The sequence below is a fragment of the Bubalus bubalis genome, chromosome 13, assembly GCF_019923935.1.
Source record: "Bubalus bubalis isolate 160015118507 breed Murrah chromosome 13, NDDB_SH_1, whole genome shotgun sequence".
NCBI lineage: Eukaryota > Metazoa > Chordata > Mammalia > Artiodactyla > Bovidae > Bubalus > Bubalus bubalis.
In genome coordinates, this window is record NC_059169.1 from 53,828,143 (window position 1) to 53,849,186 (window position 21,044).

A 21,044-nucleotide genomic window follows, 5' to 3' on the forward strand; every position below is an offset into this window, starting at 1 on the left:
ACTTTTGTGTATGGCTGCAGAGATGCTTGGAACACTGAATCACCTCAACCCAGTTGAATGTGAAATGTTTCTAAATTGGGCTCAGGTCTTACACAGGCTGATTGACCTTCCAGTCTGAGTGAAGCCTTATGAGGTTACAGTTTGAAGTTTGGAGGAGTCCCAGGGCTGCCCCCTCGGCAGACCCCCATCTAGGGTTTGTCTCTTCAGCCCAGTGCATCTGTGAAAAGCTCCGTGATCAACTGTGACTACAATTTTGTGATCAACATGCTTTGTATCTTTATTTCAGAAATGAGAACATTTATGTTCAGAGAGGTAAAGTAAACACAGCAAGTAGAGGGAGAGCTGAGATTCAAACCCAGGGTCCCTGACTCCAGATCCAGTGTCTGTTGTTAGACCCAGTGTCTGGTGGTAATAATCATGCAGAATTAATGGTAGGTGTGTCCATTGGAGACTCCTGTATCCCACTGACCCACAGGTCACTCTAAAGTCCCTTTTCTCCTTTCAGATGAGTTCCAAAATAGACCTTCTCAATACTTAAAATACTCCAGCTCCTTAATATTTAGAATAATTTAAAAGAAATTATTCTAAATGTTATGTAAATATTTCTCTACTGATAAGTCTGTATTTTCCATTTCCTTTCCAGTTTTCTATTATATAACTTGATCTGAATTCTATTAACTATTTTTTTTTCCTCCCCAAGATAACTGCTAAAATACCAAGCACAGCAGTTTCTAGACCCGTAGCTACTGGATATGGGGTATGTTTTCTTAAGCTGAAGATATGAAGATACATTTTCTCATATATAAATTCACTTTAGGCAGTTTTGAATAAGTCTAGCTACCATTCAGCTTGTGATCCAGATGTATTTTCCATTTTGAATAGTGATGAATATTATAAATTGTTGATATATAGCTTTGGATATTCTAGTCATTTTGGTTGTAAATAAAACAAAATGTTTTGCTATCTTTTCCTGTCTGTAAACATTGTGTTTGTTGATTGACTTTTCATTTTCTATATCATATAACCAAGTGTCATGTGTATTACATTTGTATATTTTGTGTGAAGTTAGTCTTATATAAATGTAATGTTTATAATTTCTAAAAACTTACTAAGTAATATATGAAAAAATAAAATTGAAGAAAAATTTTAGAGGCGTATATAATTGGGTCTTGCTTTTATTTGAGATCTTTGGAGGAAAGATGCTATATAAAAATCCGTTAAATCTTTTAAATCTTGCCCAAATTACAAATAGTTTGGATGTTTTCACTTCTGCTAAATAGTAGAGAAATGGGAGAAAAATGAAGGAATGAGATGAAATAGCATTTCCTAGTCTTTCTGATAATATTTCTTAGGGGTCGTAAAGATGGCTTCAGAACCTAGAGTCCTGGGCACTGGCCTTCCAGTTGTCCCCTTCCTGTGGACAGAGAGAGTGGCCTTAACGTTGTATAACAGTGTATCGTGTGAAACATCCATTTATTAATCAGTCAGAGCAGATATCACTCATGAATTTGGTTTTGGTGATGTTTCCGAACAGGAGTCAGTGAGCTTTTCTGTGAAGAGCCGGGAGGTTTAGGCTCTGGGAGACCCAGTTGTGCACCTGTGGAGAGGCAGCCAGAGATAGCGTAGACGAAGGGAGTGTGGCTCTGTCCCATATAAGGGCCGAGGGATGTAGTTTGCTGATGCCTGTTTTAGAGTTTTATTGTTTGATCCTATATCCTTGGGAGATAAAAGGTTTACTTGCCAGTAGAATGAAGGAAAGAAAGTTATAAAGAAACTTTTATAGCTTGGTTTATAAAATTAAGTGTAGAAGTTTTTTGGAATCATTTTAACTTAGTTTTTTGTTCACTAGTCCAAGACCTCCCTGGCGTCGTCAATGGGAAGACCGATGACAGGGGCTATTCAGGTATCCCCATGTGTGGGTTTGCATCTTGGGCCTTTCTTGTGATTTAGAATATTATTACCAAAGTTGTTTTTTTTTTAAGATATTACTTACATAGCGACCCTGATTCTTTAACCTGTGAGCTAATATTTGAACTGCTTGAAATCTTTCGTGGCAGTCTCTGGATTTATCACTATTTACTCAGGTCTCAAGTGAAATCCCACAGGGAATGGACAATAGGCCTTCTAGTTTGTCTGTAGGATGGACTCTGGGACCCGGTTCTCCTGCGCTGTGATTTCCAGCAGTTGCTATGGTTTCTCTCATAGGCCTACAGGAGACCAGCCCAAAGTAGGGAGTAGCCAGCTACTAAGCTATATAAGGTATTACTGAAAACCCAAAAGAGTGTTTTTCTTTTCAAACTGGGAGTAAGTCCAGTTCGATTGAAAAATTGAAATTTTATAGGACAAAGGAAAAGTTCAGACAGGTTGACACATGAGGAGGCAGAAGTGAGGAACAGTAGGGAGGGATTATAAACCTTTGTTCAAGACTGGGGTTTTATTAAGATGTGTGTCATGTGCAGAACTGTAAATAAGAGGTAGATCATATGTAAGAACACTTTTTAAATGATTCTTGTTCTCCTAAGGATGGAGTTACTAGACCCATGACAGCAGTGAGAGCCGCTGGCTTTACCAAGGGAGCTTTGAGAGGTTTGTTACATTATTTCAGCTATTAATTTTTTTTCAAATCTTTTAATTTTTAAACTGTTTTTGTATGTTTAAATATATTATCATTTTAAATAAAACTTAACCTGTCATTGATTATTTTAGGGTTAGGGTCAGGAAAAGGGTGGTGGGAGTGTTCTGCATCCCGGTTGAGGTGTAGTCACACTGCATGTCATGTCAGATCATGCCACGCTGCATGCTAAAAATTTGTCTGTGAGTTAGAGCTAAAGAATCAAAGGTGAAAATAGTATTTAAATAGATGATAAGTTAAATAATAATTTTAAAATAAAACTTCTGTGACAGAATTAATGTTTATGATACCAATAATGAAAATTAAAAAGCCAATACCAGGTTATTAATCCCATGATTGACAGTTAAGAATTCATAACAGAGATAGATTACTGTGGGGAGAAATAAGTACTAAGTATTTATTTTTGTTTTTATATGGTAATGCAGTTTTATTTACATGGTTTTATGTAAGTTAAAAATTTTACCAGTTACTCGATATAAAGAATACTCATGTAAGCATAAAAAAGGTCCATTCCATTTAATAAATAGGTGAATTAGACAGCATGTGCAGGGTTTCACATTTCCTCTGATTGTGTGGATGCATATTGAATGTGACCTCTTGACTGCTGTGTCCCAGGCTCTGCGTTTGACCCCCTTGGACAGTCGTGGGGCCCAGCACCACCCCTGGAGGCCAGGAGTGAAGACAGGTATGCAAGTCCTGTGCTCCTTTGCTATGGTGGTTGCATGTCTTCTTTGCACAACTTCTTTGAGAAGTTTTTACTTCTCAAATACATAATCCTTACGTATTTTGAAAGTTTGTGTCAGCAGAATAGTAATCAAAGCATTGTCCTAGCATCTAGGAAGAGACTCAGTCTAAGAAAGGCAGCCCCATGTATCTGTGCAGTTTTACTGGAGCACATTGAAGGCATGTCTCATTTTTATGGGTGCCAGTATTGATTCTCTTGAAGGCCAAATGTGGTTGTGTGTGTAATAGATATTCTTATTTTAAAAGCATACTTCAAAGAAAAAAAAATTAAGAAAATATATGTTTGTTATATTGATATTGAGAAATTTAATTTTTTATAGTATTAGTTTCATGATAGTAGAGAGTAGCTAAAAGCTACGGCGTAAATTCAGCTGTGTAGCATGTACTGATACCTGAGCACTGTGAATCTATATATTTTACAAATAACAGCGGCCAACGCTCACAGTGTGCTCACTCTTGGCTTTTCTCAAGGACTTCCTGTCCTCATGACTCCAAGAGGGTCATGGGAGTCTGGAACCTTCATGTAGTCGTTAACACCTAGACTCAGAAGATGCCCAGTCTCAGGTCCCCTTTGAGAAGCAAAGGACTTTCTGGGAGACATCTGCCCGGGCCGACTGTCTTTGTTTCTCTGGCCAGAATCTCAGCACTCGTGTCTGATGGAACCAGATGATTGGCTGGGGAGGGAGACGCTTCTGTAGCCTGGCTTCCGAACACAGGGTGGCGGGCAAGTGCCTGGGGGGGTGTCCCGCAGGGTCTGCACACAGGGTTCATTCTCCTGGTGTCTGGTGGGGATGGGGCAGTTACTGCCACTGTCTTCATGCAGTTCTTTTACAGATTTTTAGCTTTAAATTTTTATATTGACATTTTAGGCTTCAAAGTAACACTCTGTAAGTACTGTTTAAAGACATTTATTAGAGTGTTTCAGACAACTTGAAAATAGAATTCCGTACTTAAATTCTGAACTTGCTAACTTTTACAAAGCCACCATCTATTGTATTCATTTACTCAGAATTTTGCAGATCTCTATAAATAAAATTTGTTGCCTTAATCCCAGGCTTTATTGAAGAATATGATTTTATAGACCTAATTTGTTCCTGTATTCTTTTTAAAAGTCTCTTTGAAGAGAATTAGGAGAATTGATGTTTATTCTGACATATTTGTAGTAGAAGTTTGTTTAGGCAGTGATGTACATACAGAGTGTTGTACTTTGTTGGAAGAAAGTGGTAATGAAACAACAGGCTGGTTTAAAATGTGATTGGTTTGGGGATACTTCGTGTACTACTGATGGAGTCAAGATTTTTTAAACTTCTTTACCTTGTTAGAAGTCTCTGTGGGGAGTTCTCTGTTGTGGTCCAGTGATTAGGACTCTGGGCTTTTATTAACGTGGTCTGGATTCCGTCCTTGGCTATCCCACAAGCCATGCTCCTTGGCCACAAAAAACCCAACTCTGGTATCTATTTGGTAGTAAATCATAATACTTTTTCTCTCTTTTATGGGGGCTTCAGTTATTCCACTATTGATAAAGTTTTCATTTGCCATAGGATCCACTTCCTTTCAGGAATGGTGTTAACAATATAATAACATGGGCCCTAGAGTTACCTTATTTGTGTTCAAACCTTGGCTCTGTAACTTTCCAGCTGTATGATCTCAGGCATAATACTTAGCTTTCTTTCTTTCTTTTTTTGGGCCTCCCCACACCACTTGTGGGATCTCAGTTCCCCCAAACAGAGATTGAACCTGAGCCTCCTGCAATGGAAGCGTGCAGAGTCCTAACCACTGGACTGCCAGTACTTAACTTTGTAAACCTCAGTTTCCCTGTCAGTTAAATGAAATAACGACAGTACTTGTATCAAATATTTTTATGAAGATTAAGTGACATAATTAGGGTAAAGCATTTAGCTCAAAATTAAATTACACTTATGCTGAAAAAACATTAGCTATATTTACTATTATTATGAATATATACTGTAGTTATTAAAAAGAGTGGTACATTTATTGTTCATTGCCATTTATGTATTTGTCTTATCTGTGACCTACTTTTAAAGTTAATGAGCACATGATGGACTATGTTAAAAGTAAGTTAAATTTCATATATATTATTAGTGGTTGAATGATTCAGAATATACTTGGTTTTTTCTTTAACAGTCCAGAAGAAAAGATCAGACAATTAGAGAAGAAAGTAAATGAGTTGGTAGAAGAAAGCTGTATTGCTAACAGCTGTGGAGACTTAAAATTGGTAAGTCCATAAACTGGTTGAGATTCAAGATCAAGAAGTGTGTGAGTATGTGTCTACTTTTGTGTATGCACCCATACATGCACACATCTAGATAAATATTTTCATTTTGCTGTGGACTGGCCTTGGAGTTTTCACTGAAATAATTATTTTGAGAGCCTACAGTTTTAACTCTGCTTCATAAACTCTGATGTCAAAACAGTTGGTTGATTTTGTAATTTTTCTCATTGGTCATTTAAGGAGGGGAGAAAATTCTGATATATCAGTTGACGAAATTTTTCAGCCTGGTGGATTACTGGATTGATGCACAGCCTGCTGAAGGCAGAGCTACTGTGATCCATAAAAAAAGTACTAAGGGCTTTTTTTCTTATTTAAGCCTCACTGCCCTAAAATATTTTGTCCTAAGTAAAACTGCAAACTCATGGTTTGCTTTTTGGGAATCCAACTCTGTGGCTTTTTTTTTTTTCAATTAATTTTTTTTCTCTTAGGTGCTTTGTTCACATTACTTTGATCATCACACCACATAGATACAGTTTCTGTGACTTAATTATCAGATTAAGGCATTAATGGGACTGGTCAGTCGCTCCGTGGAAATCAATTAAAGGTTCTTAATGTTCTGAGTAAGATCTTAGTGAAACTGAGGATCTGTTGTCCTATTAGGTAGCAGTTATCTGTGGCTTATCTGTACTTTGAGCATCCCAAAAACCAAACAAACTCACCTAAATTCCTGTCTCATGAGATTGAATTAAAACACCAAAGATTCAGGAGCTGAAAGGAAAAAAGAAGTTAGAGGGGCATGCAGTGAAAGTTTTAGTCGCTCAGTCATGTCGGATTCTTTGTGACCCCATGGACTGTAGCCTGCCAGGCTCCTCTATCCATGGAATTCTCCAGGCAAGAATACTGAAATGGGTTGCCATTTCCTCCTCCAGGGGATCCTCCCGAACCAGTGATTGAACTCAGGTCTCTTGCATTGTAGGCAGATTCTTTATTGGCTGGGCCACCAGGGAAGCCCTAACGCTGGTAGGTCAGACATGTAGGTAGGCATGGTGAGACCTAAAGGTGGTAAGAGGAGAGGTGATGATAAACTCAGTGTGGGCAGGTATGCTCCAGGTATTAGCCCCCACCCTGTGCTTCCCCTTCTTTCCCAGAGAATACACATGGACTTGCCATGAGGGATGAGAACTCACGGTTAGACAGGAGGGGAGTTTATGGTAGGAGTGCTCAAAGCACCCAGGAAGTAAGGGTAATGCAGCTACAGGCGCCTCTGATGCACCAAGAGCTATGTGAGTTTGTGAAGGAGTTGACACCATGTACACTTGGTTTCAGGCCTTGGAAAAGGCAAAAGATGCAGGCAGAAAGGAGAGAGTCCTGGTGAGGCAACGAGAACAAGTTACAAGGCCAGAAAACATCAACTTGGATTTAACTTACTCAGTAAGTACAAAGTGCCTGTTGAATATGGTTATCTTGGTGAGAATTTATAGATTCCACAAGTCTTTTTTCTTTGTTGTTTTCTCTTGTTCCTTAAGCTTTACTGGACTTAAGGTGCCCAGAATTAGGTTAATAATGCTCTTTAGTTAATGGGACCACTCTCATCTTTGGTCTGTATAGTGATCTTCTTTAATTTAGTCATTTTTAATACTGTAGTAAATACTAGTAAACCTTCCAGCTAAGGACTCTTGAAGATTACTAATATTTGGGCTCTATTCAGTGTGCTTACTTTGACAAGATTCCTTTTGTTTTGTTTTGAGGTATAATTGTGATTCAATGCTCTGTTAATTTCAGGTATTCAACTTGATATTTGTATATATTATGAAATGATCACTACAATAAGTCTGGTGAACATCCATCAACAACATAGTTAGATAATAAGATTTGAATGTGGACTTTTTGGTCTGTGATCTTAGAGAGCTTCAAACTAGATTAATAAGACAGTGTTCTGTGAGGATAGTAGGGAAAAAAAAAAAAACAGCTAGTTTCTAGCAAAATTTATTCAATTCTGAAAAGACACTTCTTTCATATATATATACTGATGTTTAAAAGGTTGTATTTTCAGTAGGAGAAGTCTTCATATGCTAAACAACTGGAAAAAAGGACATTGAAACTTGGAGGAAGAAGAATTTAGATGTTTACTATTTATAGTTAATATTTTTAGATTCCATGGAATCTTTAGATTTGGGAATAATTTACAATGATCATCTTTTTCCTCTAGGAACATACTTTACTATAGCTCAATTATTTAAATTATAAATTTGCATATAGAGCAGCAGTACTCTACAAATTAAGGTTTAAGATATTTCCACATAATGTTTATGTTTTCAAAGAGAATTTGATCCACTATCTTCCTTACTCTCTTTGTTACCAGCAATACTAACAATACACATATACTCTTTGTGGGTCTTCCTGAGATTAAAGGATAGCAAATCCTTTGACTAGAAAGAATACATGGAAAATTAGGTGGAATTTAGAGGATAGCTCCACCTGTCCTAATGTTCTGGTTCATGTTGGAATGCAAGATACTTTCTGTGAATTCATTTCTTAATGGTTTGGGAGTCTTGATAGAGGCAACTAACATTGTTATAGTATTTTAATTTCTAGAAAGATAGGCAAAAGGAACCTAAGATGATCATTATATGTTTCTTTGCAATATTTTTTCCTTAGGTTCTTTTCAACTTGGCCAGTCAGTATTCAGCTAATGAGATGTATGCTGAAGCACTAAACACGTATCAAGTTATAGTGAAAAATAAGATGTTTAGCAATGCAGGTAGGTGTGTGTAGTTAGTTTTTCTGATAAGTATAGTTCTTTTGTAGTGTTAATTTACCGTTTCCTCAGTTATGAAATGATCTGTGCTCTAAGCAAGTTAAATTCATGATAGTGTCCTGCTTAAAGGATATGAAAATTCACACAAATACAAATGAAAAAATATAGTTGGTATGAGACATATTGCCTAATAGTAAATGAAGACTGTGTTCTGTATCACAAGTAGAATTAGCCATAGCAACCCCATGGAACATGCTTTCCCTTGTAGAATTTATCCACAAGAGATTGTTGTTTATATTTAGCATTTATACTGTATACTTTTTGGTCTCATAGAAAAAGTGAAAGAAATCCGATATTATATATTCATTAATATTTTTTTAAATTAGGACGGTTGAAAGTGAATATGGGAAATATTTATTTAAAGCAAAGAAATTATTCCAAAGCCATTAAATTCTACCGAATGGCCTTAGATCAAATTCCAAGTGTCCATAAAGAAATGAGGTAAGTTTGTAAAATTTGTCATTCTTCCGAAACAAAGTCACTCTTCTGACATGTTGCCAGTGGACTGAGTGCTTTGTGGTATGTGTACATGGGAGGTGTTAGATTTTTCTTATAGCTGTAATATTTTGGTCTGACCCTTGCATGCATTTTTATGATGGAAGCTAAAGGTTAAAGGCATGATATGTGATCAGTTGGACTAAAACTAAGCTAATAGGCCTATATAGGAAACAACCCTCCAAGCCATTAGCACTGTAATACAACTTACTGCCCACACCAAATCAGACAGCAGTTGTTTAGAACATAGCAGACTCCAGAGTGCGAGACTGGATACTTAATTCCTTACATTCTTACCGGAGCTCAAGAAGGACATAGTGAAGGAAGGGTTACTGTTGACTCTTAGAAGAGGTGGGCAGGGGATGTGCTGGGGTATTTCCTATTATAATATTTTAAGAGCAGAAACAGTAAGTTATCTTAGTCTGGTAATAACTAGGGGAACATAAGTTTCTAGGATATTTACTGTTCCTAATTTCTCCTGGGCACAGTGCAGTTCCCTTGAGAAAGTTAATTTATTTGTAAATGCCACTTTTTGCAAACATTTGTTTTTGAATTATGCAATATATCTCACTATCATCAGCAGTTATCTAACTTATAGAACATAGTGCCCTTGAGGTACTTTTAACCGAGGTGAGACCAAGAATTTAAACATTTTAGAAAAAGATAGTATTATATAGTATATGGTAAGTACTTAACAATCCACAGTCAAGAGGTAGTATGGTAATTCAGTTCAGTTCAGTTGCTCAGTCCTGTCCGACTCTTTGCGACCCATGAAACACAGCACACCAGGCCTCCCTGTCTATCACCAACTCCCGAAGTCCACCCAAACCCATGTCCATTGAGTTGGTGATGCCATCCAACCATCTCATCCTCTGTCATCCCCTTCTCCTGCCCTCAATCTTTCCCAGCATCAGGGTCTTTTCCAATGAGTCAGCTCTTCGCATCAGGTGGCCAAAATATTGGAGTTTCAGCTTCAACATCAGTCTTTCCAATGAACACCCAGGACTGATCTCCTTTAGGATGGACTGGTTGGATCTCTTTGCAGTCCAAGGGACTCTCCAACACCACAGGTCAAAAGCATCAATTCTTCTGCACTCAGCTTTCTTTATAGTCCAACTCTCACATCCATATATGACCACTGGAAAAACCATAGCCTTGACTAGATGGACCTTTGTTGACAAAGTAATGTCTCTGCTTTTTAATATGCTGTCTAGGTTGGTCATAACTTTCCTTCCAAGGAGTAAGCATCTTTTAACTTCATGGCTGCAATGACTATCTGCAGTGATTTTGGAGCCCCCAAAAATAAAGTCAGCCACTATTTCCACTGTTTCCCCATCTATTTGCCATGAAGTGATGGGACTGGGTGCCATGATCTTCGTTTTCTGAATGTTGAGCTTTAAGCCAACTTTTTCACTCTCTCTTGCTTTCATCAAGAGGCTTTTTAGTTCCTCTTCACTTTCTGCCATAAGGGTGGTGTCATCTGCATATCTGAGGTTATTGATATTTCTTAAAGAGTTGCAGGAATAATTACTGAGAACAGGAATTCTCAGGAAAGGTCAGGAAAGGCTTAGTGAAGGAGGTACACTTGAGTTGGTTACTGAAGTGAAGACAGAGATGGCATTCCAGACGAAAGGACACTGAGAAAAGGCTGGGAAACACCATAGTCTGATGGTCAGAGAATTATGAATAAAGGGATTTAGTTGAAATGGGATTATATTAAGGAGTGGTTGGAAATAAGGTAGAATCAGTTCAGTTCAGTTCAGTTCAGTCGCTCAGTAGTGTCCAACTCTTTGCAACCCCATGAATCGCAGCACGCCAGGCCTCCCTGTCTATCACCAACTCCCGGAGTTCACCCAGACTCACCTCCATCGAGTCAGTGATGTCATCCAGCCATCTCATCCTCTGTCATCCCCTTCTCCTCCTGCCCCCAATCCCTCCCAGCATCAGAGTCTTTTCCAATGAGTCAACTCTTCCCATGAGGTGGCCAAAGTACTGGAGTTTCAGCTTCAGCATCATTCCCTCCAAAGAAATCCCAGGGCTGATCTCCTTCAGAATGGACTGGTTGGATCTCCTTGCAGTCCAAGGGACTCTCAAGAGTCTTCTCCAACACCACAGTTCAGAAGCATCAATTCTTTGGCGCTCAGCCTTCTTCACAGTCCAACTCTCACATCCATACATGACCACAGGAAAAACCATAGCCTTGACTAGACAAACCTTTGTTGGCAAAGTAATGTCTCTGCTTTTGAATATGCTATCTAGGTTAGTCATAACTTTCCTTCCAAGGAGTAAGCATCTTTTAATTTCATGGCTGCAGTCACCATCTGCAGTGATTTTGGAGCCCCAAAAAATAAAGTCTGACACTCTTTCCACTGTTTCCCCATCTATTTCCCATGAAGAGATGGGACCGGATGCCATGATCTTCGTTTTCTGAATGTTGAGCTTTAAGCCAACTTTTTCACTCTCCACTTTCACTTTCATCAAGAGTCTTTTTAGTTCCTCTTCACTTTCTGCCATAAGGGTGGTGTCATCTGCATATCTGAGGTTATTGAGATTTCTCCCGGCACTCTTGATTCCAGCTTGTGCTTCTTCCAGTCCAGCGTTTCTCATGATGTATTCTGCATATAAGTTAAATAAGCAGGGTGACAATATACAGCCTTGACGTACTCCTTTTCCTATTTGGAACCAGTCTGTTGTTCCATGTCCAGTTCTAACTGTTGCTTCCTGACCTGCATACAGATTTCTCAAGAGGCAGGTCAGGTGGTCTGGTATTCCCATCTCTTTCAGAATTTCCCACAGTTTATTGTGATCCACACAGTCAAAGGCTTTGGCATAGTCAATAAAGCAGAAATAGATGTTTTTATGGAACTCTCTTGCTTTTTCCACGATCCAGCGGATGTTAGCAATTTGATCTCTGGTTCCTCTGCCTTTTCTAAAACCAGCTTGAACATCAGGAAGTTCACGGTTTACATATTGCTGAAGCCTGGCTTGGAGAATTTTGAGCATTACTTTACTAGCATGTGAGATGAGTGCAATTGTGCGGTAGTTTGAGCATTCTTTGGCATTGCCTTTCTTTGGGATTGGAATGAAAACTGACCTTTTCCAGTCCTGTGGCCACTGCTGAGTTTTCCGGATTTGCTGGCATATTGAGTGCAGCACTTTCACAGCATCATCTTTCAGGATTTGAAAGAGCTCAACTGGAATTCCATCACCTCCACTAGCTTTGTTTGTAGTGATGCTTCCTAAGGCCCACTTGACTTCACATTCCAGGATGTCTGGCTCTAGGTCAGTGATCACACCATCGTGATTATATGGGTCGTGAAGATCTTTTTTGTACAGTTCTTCTGTGTATTCTTGCCATGTCTTCTTAATATCTTCTGCTTCTGTTAGGTCCATACCATTTCTGTCCTTTATCGAGCCCATCTTGAATAGCTGTCATCAAATATAGACAGTGATCAGTGCTGAGGAAGATGCAGAGAAATGAGAGTCCTTATGCACTGGGGATATAAAATAGCACAGACACTTTGGAAAATAATGTTGTTTTTTAAAAAATTTAAATGCAAATTTACTATATGACCAATTCCACTGTTAGGTATATAACCAGGAGAAACGAAAACATGTATCGTCACAAAGGATTGTACATGAGTGTTTGTAGCAGAATTATTCATAATATCCAAAAAGTAGAAGCAGTCCAAGTATCTATCACATAGTCAATGGACAGAAGGTGATATAGCTGCGCTGTAGAATACTATTCAGCAATTAAAAAGGAATGACATCCTCTTACATGCTGAGATACGGAGGAGCCTCAAAAATTATGCTAACCGAATGAGGGCACAGGGTATCACATGCTGTATAACTCCATTCACATGCAATGTCTAGAAAGGCAAGTCTAGTCCAGAGAGACAGAAAGGAAATTAGCATTTGCCTGGGGCTGGAGGCTAGACTGAGGAGTGATTGCAGGTGGGCACAGGTGTTCTTTCTAGGGAAATGGAAATGACTTAGAGTGTGACTGTGGTTTCACAACTGTGTTAGTACAGCAATAGTTATTGAATCACATACTTAAAGCAAGTGAATTTTATAATGTGTAAAATAAACTTCAGTAAATCTTTAACAAAACAAGAAGTAACATGGCAAAGAAAAGGAGGAAATTATTTGTGGAATAACTTGATTGCCAGCTGGGGAGTTCAAACTTTTAAAGGGAGTCCATGTTTTTTTTTCAGGATTAAAATTATGCAGAACATTGGAGTCACATTTATTAAAACTGGGCAGTATTCGGATGCCATCTCTTCTTTTGAGCACATCATGAGTATGGCTCCGAATCTGAAGGCAGGCTTCAATCTGATTCTTAGTTACTTTGCCATTGGAGATCGAGAAAAAATGAAGAAGTCATTCCAAAAACTGATTGCTGTTCCACTAGAAATTGATGAAGATGATAAATACATTTCGCCAAGCGTGAGTATGAAGAAGACTCTTACATAGCCAGCTCCTAATTAGCTGTGCTTCCCTGTCTCCAGAAGTGATGAAGTTGGGATGGATGACTTTTCAGTTTTCTGCCAGTCCTGTATTAATGTGTTTTATCATTTTCATGTTATTTAGATTAGGGCTGGAGATTATGGTTTAAACAGACTGCACAATTTTACTCAAAAAACAAAAGGGAGAATCTTGTGAAAAATTATCATTCCTTAATGTTATCTTACGTGAAGTCAAATCATGTGAAATTGTCCATGTTGATAGATCATGATGGTATAGTAATGTTGATTTCATATAAGGAACCTGGTAGATTTTCTTGATGGATTACAAGGGAATGGCAGTGTGGTGGTTGGCCTCACTGCTCAGTATTTATTCTCCTTGTCCTTTGTATTTAAAATAGCACTAATTATAACAGCCTGCTGTATAGGGTTGTGAGGATCGAATGAGGGAGTGCATGTGAAATGCTTAATCCTGGAACATAGTAAGTGCTGGGTAGATGTTAAATATCATATATAACTTTCATATTGAGAAAAAATAATGTATGTTGTGAAAGAAATCATCCGTGTCTTCAATAGGAAGTAGAGGTCAATGTAGGGTCATACTAAGTCACTGATGTCATTAAAGCAATTACATGTGACTTAGGATTTCACCCATTTGTACTGACAACCATGGCTTCCATATTCTTGGTCCTATGCTTTCCAGCCTGACCTTGTGTCAGCTGCTAGAATCTGCATTAGTTCAGTGAAGAGTATGACAAGTCATCAGAAGAAAGAGAGAAAGTTCTGCTTCACATGAGGAAAACAGTTCAGAAAGACTCACTCTCCACTGTGTACAGTGGCCTAGTGCTGAGGCTGATTAGCCACTCAGTGCTCAGTGTTTACTTCTGATTCCTTCACTTTTCCCCCAGGATGACCCACATACTAATTTAGTGATTGAAGCTATAAAAAATGATCATCTGAGACAAATGGAACGTGAAAGGTAATATTTTGGGCACTTAATGATTAAATGTGGTCTTAACTTCTCTAAGAGACTTGAATGTGCATTCTGATTATTCCTTTCAAAACTTGTTGTGTTCCATATATTTCTAGAATAGTGCTGTTTAACCATTTCTATCTTTACTGAATTCTGTTTTCTCCTTCAGAATAATCTTAGTCCTCATGTTAATCCCAGTTATTTTTACTCAGTTTCTCTGCTTCTCTGTAGTTTGCTTTCCCTCTGCATCTGGTGCACTATTAGGACTTTGTTCATATTACCTTTGTTTAAACATATCTCTGTGTATTTTTATCCTGCCCAATTAAATTGCAGCTCCCAAAGACAAAATTCTTTCTCTTTATATGTTTTCTTCCTTTCTCCAGTATGGTACCTAGTCTCTGTCAAGTATGGCTTGAACATTCTAATATTGAGTATTCATTGGGCATCTTAGGAATTATATTGTATGAGAGAGGACTCATTTTTTTTAAATCGTGGTAAAATACATATAACGTAAAATTTATCTCAACCATGGTAGATAATTCTTCTTTTCAAAGATAGTGTTAAGTATTAGAACATTCACATTGATTTGTGACTGGTGTTCAGAAGTCTTCATCTTCCACACTGCAGCTCAGTACCCACTGCACCGCCCCCTCCAACTCCTGCCTACCCACCAGTCCCTGGCAGCCACCACTCTGCTGTCTGTTATATGAAATCCACTGCTCTGGGGACCTCATCTGAGTGGAATCACAGTATTTGTTCATTTGTGACTGGCTTTTCATCTGTGTTTAGCATGTGACAGGATTTCCTTCATTTTTAAGGCTGAATAATATTCCATTGTATGTACACATGCATGCTAAGTCGCTTTAGTAGTGTCCGACTCTATGTGACCCTCTTGACTGTAGCCCTCAAAGTTCCTCTGTCCATGGGGATTCTCCAGGCAAGAATACTGAAGTGGGTTGCCATGCCCTCCTCCAGGGGATCTTCCTGACCCAGGGATCTAACCCATGTCCCTTAGGTCTCCTGCATTGGCAGGCGGGTTTTTTTTTTTACCACTAGAGTCACCGGGGAAGCTCTGTGTATGGAGAGCCCTCAATCCTTAGAAGTTAGTTTAACAGTAAAAATTAAGCTTATCTTTCTGGGAAGATGGAGTAGATGTACTTTTCCATGTAAGTCCCACTAAGTACAAATAAAAACCCTGGGAATTGTATATAAAACAAAATGAGAAGAAATGTAGAGACAAGAGGGCAGGTGAGCAAGGGCCCTGGTGACTTGAGGAGCAGCCTGGCAGTGATCCCCTCATGCTTCCCAGACTGGGAGCTGAAGAAATAGGGAGTCAGAAAGCCAGGGGCTGCATTTTTTAAAAAGCCTGCTTTCTTTAGTCAAAGGACAAGATGAGGGTCAGAGCAGGCTGTGGGGAATCTGGGCGTCTCCCTTTATCTGCAAGTGATGAGGTGATATCTCTTCTCTGCCTGCTGGAGTGATGTCAAGAAATACAGCTAAAACAGAAGATTTCAATAAAATTCAGTCTTTTTATTTTCTGCCTATCAGTTTTTTTTCCCCAAATAAAATACAAAAGCATTTGCCTCTTTAAAATACATCACTTCCAAATCCTTAAAATCAAGGTGAAAGTAGTATTGAAGATCTTGAATGAACATTATTTTATTTTTAACTTTTTATTGAAACGTTGATTTACTCTCTATATATTAATATATATACACTCCCCATTCCCCTTTGTTTTCTATGCCTGTGAGTCTGTTTTGTAAATAAGTTCATTTGTATCATTTTTTTAGATTCCACATATAAACAGCATATTTGACTTAGTATGATCATCTCTAGGTCCATCCGTGTTGCGCTGCACATGATGTTATTCCATTCTTTTTTATGGCTGAGTAATATTCCATCATTACACACACACACACACACACACACACACACACACACCAAAAATGTCAAAATTTCTTTCTTTCTTTCTTTCTTTTTTTTTTTTTTTTGGCTGTGCTGCAGCTTGCAGGAGGTCTCAGTTCCCTGACCCAGGAATTGAACCCAGACCATGGCAGTGAAAACCCAGAACCCTAACCACTAGGTTGCTATGGAACTTCTCAAAATGTCCAAGTTTTGATAAGTAATCACTCACCAAACCAAGAACCAGGAAGATCTCAGTGAAAAAAAGACAGTCCATAGATGCCAACACTGAAATGACAGAGATGTTAAAATTATTTGATAAATTTTAAAGCAACCATGATAAAAATGCTTCAATGGGCAGTTATGAACATGCTTAAAATTAGAGCATACATCTGCACAATCACTTAACAAATGTTCATAGCAGCCATCCAAGAAGGGAAGCAACCCAAATGTTCACAACATGAATGGATAAAAAATATCTGGTCCATCCATACAGTGAAATATTATTTAGCCATAAAATGAATGAAATACTGACACATGCTACAGTAAACATGAATCTGACTCCATTTGTATGAAAGGTGAAGATTAGGCAGCTCTGTAGAGACATGTAGCAGTTCAGTTCTAATATATACCACAGCTTCTTCAGTGGTGGTTTTCACTCCTTTACTTCCCCAGATGGTACAGGTCCCAGAGCTTCAGCTGCAGAGTCCTGTGTCTGTCCCCTGCGTCACTCCCTCCCCATTCCACTCCCTGCTTTTCTTCTTTAATCAGAGGCATCACAGACCAAGAACTGCTGATCCCACAGGTCGTCATGGCCTTCTAATCCCGTTTCCCAGTTGTGGTTTTCAACCTGATTTGTAAATAGATCGCTAGCATAGCTGCCTGTAGACAGTGTTTATGCTTGATGTTATTGTTGTTGTTCAGTCGCTAGATCATGTCCAACTCTTTGCGACCCCATAAACTGCAGCACCAGGCTTCCCTGTCCTTCACCATCTCCTGGAGCTTGCTCAAACTCGCGTCCATTAAGTCAGTGATGCCATGCAACCATCTCATTCTCTGTCACCCCCTTTTCCCCCTCTCAGTCTTTCCTGGCATCAGGGTCTTTCCCAGTCAGCTGGTAGCATCAGCTGGCCAAAGTATTGGAGCTTTAGCATCAGTCCTTCCATGAATATTCAGGGTTGATTTCCTTTAGGATTGACTGGTTTGATCTCCTTGCAGTCCAAGGGACTCTCAAGAGTCTTCTCCAACACCATAGTTCAAAAGCATCAATTCTTGGTGCTCAGCCTTCTTTATGGTCCTACTCTCGCATCCATACACAATTACTGTAAAAACCATAGCTTTGACTAGATGGACCTTTGTCGGCAAAGTGATATCTCTGCTTTTTAATACACTGTCTACACTTGTTATAGCTTTTCTTCCAAGGAGCAGTTCAGTTCAGCTCAGTTGTGTCCAACTCTTTGCGACCCCATGGACTGCAGCACGCCAGGCCTCCCTGTCCATCACTAACTCCTGGAGCTTACTCAAACTCATGTTCATTGAGTTGGTGATGCAATCCAACCATCTCATCCTCTGTCAGCCCCTTCTCCTCCCACCTTCAATCTTTTTCAGCATCAGGGTCTTTTCCAGTGAGTCAGTTCTTCCCATCAGTTGGCCAAAAGTATTGGAGTTTCAGCTTCAGCATCAGTCCTTCCAATGAATAGTAGTGAAGTCGCTCAGTCGTGTCCGACTCTTTGTGACCCTGTGGACTGTAGCCTACCAGGCTTCTCCGTCCATGGGATTCTCCAGGCAAGAATACTGGAGTGGGTTACCATTTCCTTCTCCAGGGGATCTTCCCGACAGGGATCGAACCCAGGTCTTCCACATTGGAGGCAGACCCTTTAACCTCTGAGCCACCAGGGAAGCCCTTCCAATGAATATTCAGGACTTATTTCCTTTAGGATGGACTGGTTGGATCTCCTTGCTGTCCAAGGGACTCTCAAGAGTCTTCTCCAACACCACAGCTCAAAAGTATCAATTCTTCAGTGCTCAGCTTTCTTTATAGTCCAACTCTCACATCCATACATGACTACTGGAAAAACCATAGCCTTGACTAGATGGACCTTTGTTGACAAAGTAATGTCTCTGCTTTTTAATATGCTGTCTAGGTTGGTAATAGCTTTTCTTCCAAGGAACAAGTGTCTTTTAATTTCATGGCTGCAGTCATCATCTGCAGTGATTTTGGAGACCAAAAAAATAAAGTCTAGCACTATTTCCATTCTTTCCCCATCTGTTTGCCATGAAATGATGGGACCAGATGCCATGATCTTAGTTTTCTGAATGTTGAGTTTTAAGCCAGCTTTCTCACTCTCCACTTTCACTTTCATCAAGAGGCTCTTTAGTTCTTCATTTTCTGTCATAAGGGTGGTGTTATCTGTATATCTGAGGTTATTGATATTTCTCCTGGCAATCTTGATTCCAGCCTGTGCTTCATCTAGCTCAGCATTTCTCATGATGTTAGTCTGCATATAAGTTAAATAAGCATGGTGACAATATACAGCCTTGATGTACTCCTTTCCTGATTTGGAACCAGTCTACTGTTCCATGTCCAGTTCTGTTGCTTCTTGACCTGCATACAGGATTCTCTGGAGGCAGGTAAGGTGGTCTAGTATTCCTGTGTCTAAGAATTTTCCATGGTTTGTTGTGATCCATACAGTCAACGGCTTTAGCATAGTCATTGAAGCAGAAGTAGATGTTTTTTTGGAATTCTCTTGCTTTTTCTGTGATCCACCAGATGTTGGTGATTTGATCTCTGGTTCATCTGCCTTTTGTAAACCCAGCTTGTACATTTGGAAGTTCTCGGTTCATATACTGCTGAAGCCTAGCTTGAAGGATTTTGAGCATAGTCCTACTGTCACGTGAGTTGACTGCAATTGTGCAGTAATTTGAACATTCTTTGGCATTGCCTGTCTTTGGATTTGGAATGAAAACTGACCTTTTCCAGTCCAGTGGCCCCTGCTGAGTTTTCCAAATGTTCTGGCACATTGAGTGAACACTTTAACAGTACCATCTTTTAGGATTTAAAATTGCTCATCTGGAATTCTATCACCTCTGCTACCTTTCTTCACAGTAATGTTTCCAAGACCCACTTGATTTCACACTCCAGGATGTTTGGCTCTAGGCAAGTGACCACACCATTGTGGTTATCCCGGTCATTAATACCTTTTTTGTGTAGTTCTTCTGTGTATTCTCGTCACCTCTTCTTAATCTCTTCTGCTTCTGTTAGCTCCTTGCCATTTCTGTCCTTTATTGTGTCCATTTTTGCATGAAATAGTCCCCTAGTATCTCCAGTTTTCTTGAAGAGATCTGTGGTCCTTCCCATTCTATTGTTTTCATCTATTTCTTTGATTCTTCACTTAAGAAGGCTTTCTTATTTCTCCTTGCTAGTCTATGGAGTGCTGCATTCACATGGGTATATCTTTCCCTTTCTTCTTTGCCTTTCATTTCTCTTCTTTTGTCAGCTATTTGTAAGGCCCCCTCAGACAACCACTTTGCCTTTTTGCATTTCTTTTTCTTGGGGATAGTTTTGGTCACCCCATCCTGTACAATGTTATGAACCTCCATCCATAGTTCTTCAGGCAGTCTTCCTACCAAATCGAATCCCTTGAATCTGTTTGTCGTCTCCACTGTATAATCATAAATGATTTGATTTAGGTCATAAACTAGAGGTTTTCCCTACTTTCTTCAATTTAAGCCTGAATTTTGCAGTAAGGAGCTGATGATCTGAGCCACAGTCGGCTTCTGGTCTTTTTTTGCTGACTGTATATAGCTTCTCCATCTTTGGCTGCAAAGAATTTGACCATCTGGTGATGTCCATGTCTAGACTTGTCTCTTGTGTTGTTGGAAGAAGGTGTTTGCTATGACCAGTGCATTCTCTTGGCAAAACTCTGTTAGCCTTTGCCCTGCTTCATTTTGTACTCCAAGGCCAACGTTGCCTGTTGCTCTAGGTGTCTCTTGACTTCCTACTTTTGCGTTCCAGTCCCCTATGATGAAAAGGACATCTTTTTTTTGGTGTTCGCTTTAGAAGGTCTTGTAGGTCTTCATAGAACCATTCAACTTCGGCTTCTTCAGCATTACTGGTTGGGGCATAGACTTGGATTACTGTGATATTGAATGGTTTGCCTTGGAAACGAGCTGAAATGATTCTGTTGTTTTTGAGATTGCCCCCAAGTACTGCATTTTGGACTCTCTTGTTGACTATGAGGGCTACTCCATTTCTTCTAAAGGATTCTTGCCCACAGTAGTAGATATAATGGTCACTGATTAAATTCACCCATTCCCATCCATTTTAGTTCACTGATTCCTAAGATCTCAGTGTTCATTCTCCCCTCTCCTGCTTGACCATATCCAATTTACCTTGATTCATAGGTGTAACATTCCAGCTTCCTATGCAGTATTGTTCTTTACAGCATCAGACTTTACTTTCACTACCAGACACATCCATAGCTGATCAATGTTTCCGCTTTTGCCCAGCTGCTTCATTCTTTCTAGAGCTGTTTCTCTGCTCTTCTCCAGTAGCATAAGTTTATATTTTAAGGAGTAAATTGAAACTTTTTATACCGTCTAAATAAATCTGTTTTTGTTTTTTTTGATGTAGAAAAGCCATGGCAGAAAAGTATATCATGACAGCTGCAAAACTCATTGCTCCTGTAATTGAAACATCCTTTGCTGTAGGTTATGACTGGTAAGAGAGAAATTCACTGTGATTGGATGGACATGGTGTTTTCTTTTATTGATTTAAAACT

General features: G+C 39.2%; 1 protein-coding gene across 5 annotated transcripts in view; it reads left to right on the forward strand.

Annotated features, from left to right (window-relative positions):
- The window catches only part of IFT88 (intraflagellar transport 88), a 60,864-nt gene that overhangs the window by 14,664 nt on the left and 25,156 nt on the right, over positions 1-21,044 (forward strand). For 3 of the 5 annotated variants that reach the window (XM_025262802.2, XM_044927282.1, XR_003102710.2), the window contains exons 4-14: positions 701-757; positions 1,850-1,903; positions 2,523-2,586; positions 3,248-3,317; positions 5,522-5,612; positions 6,936-7,040; positions 8,268-8,370; positions 8,754-8,868; positions 13,140-13,371; positions 14,297-14,367; positions 20,897-20,983. In XM_025262802.2, coding sequence (XP_025118587.1) covers positions 701-757; positions 1,850-1,903; positions 2,523-2,586; positions 3,248-3,317; positions 5,522-5,612; positions 6,936-7,040; positions 8,268-8,370; positions 8,754-8,868; positions 13,140-13,371; positions 14,297-14,367; positions 20,897-20,983 — 1,049 coding nt within the window. The remainder of the gene's footprint in view (positions 1-700; positions 758-1,849; positions 1,904-2,522; positions 2,587-3,247; positions 3,318-5,521; positions 5,613-6,935; positions 7,041-8,267; positions 8,371-8,753; positions 8,869-13,139; positions 13,372-14,296; positions 14,368-20,896; positions 20,984-21,044) is intronic. The other 2 variants (XM_025262803.2, XM_025262804.2) reach the window with 2 other exon arrangements.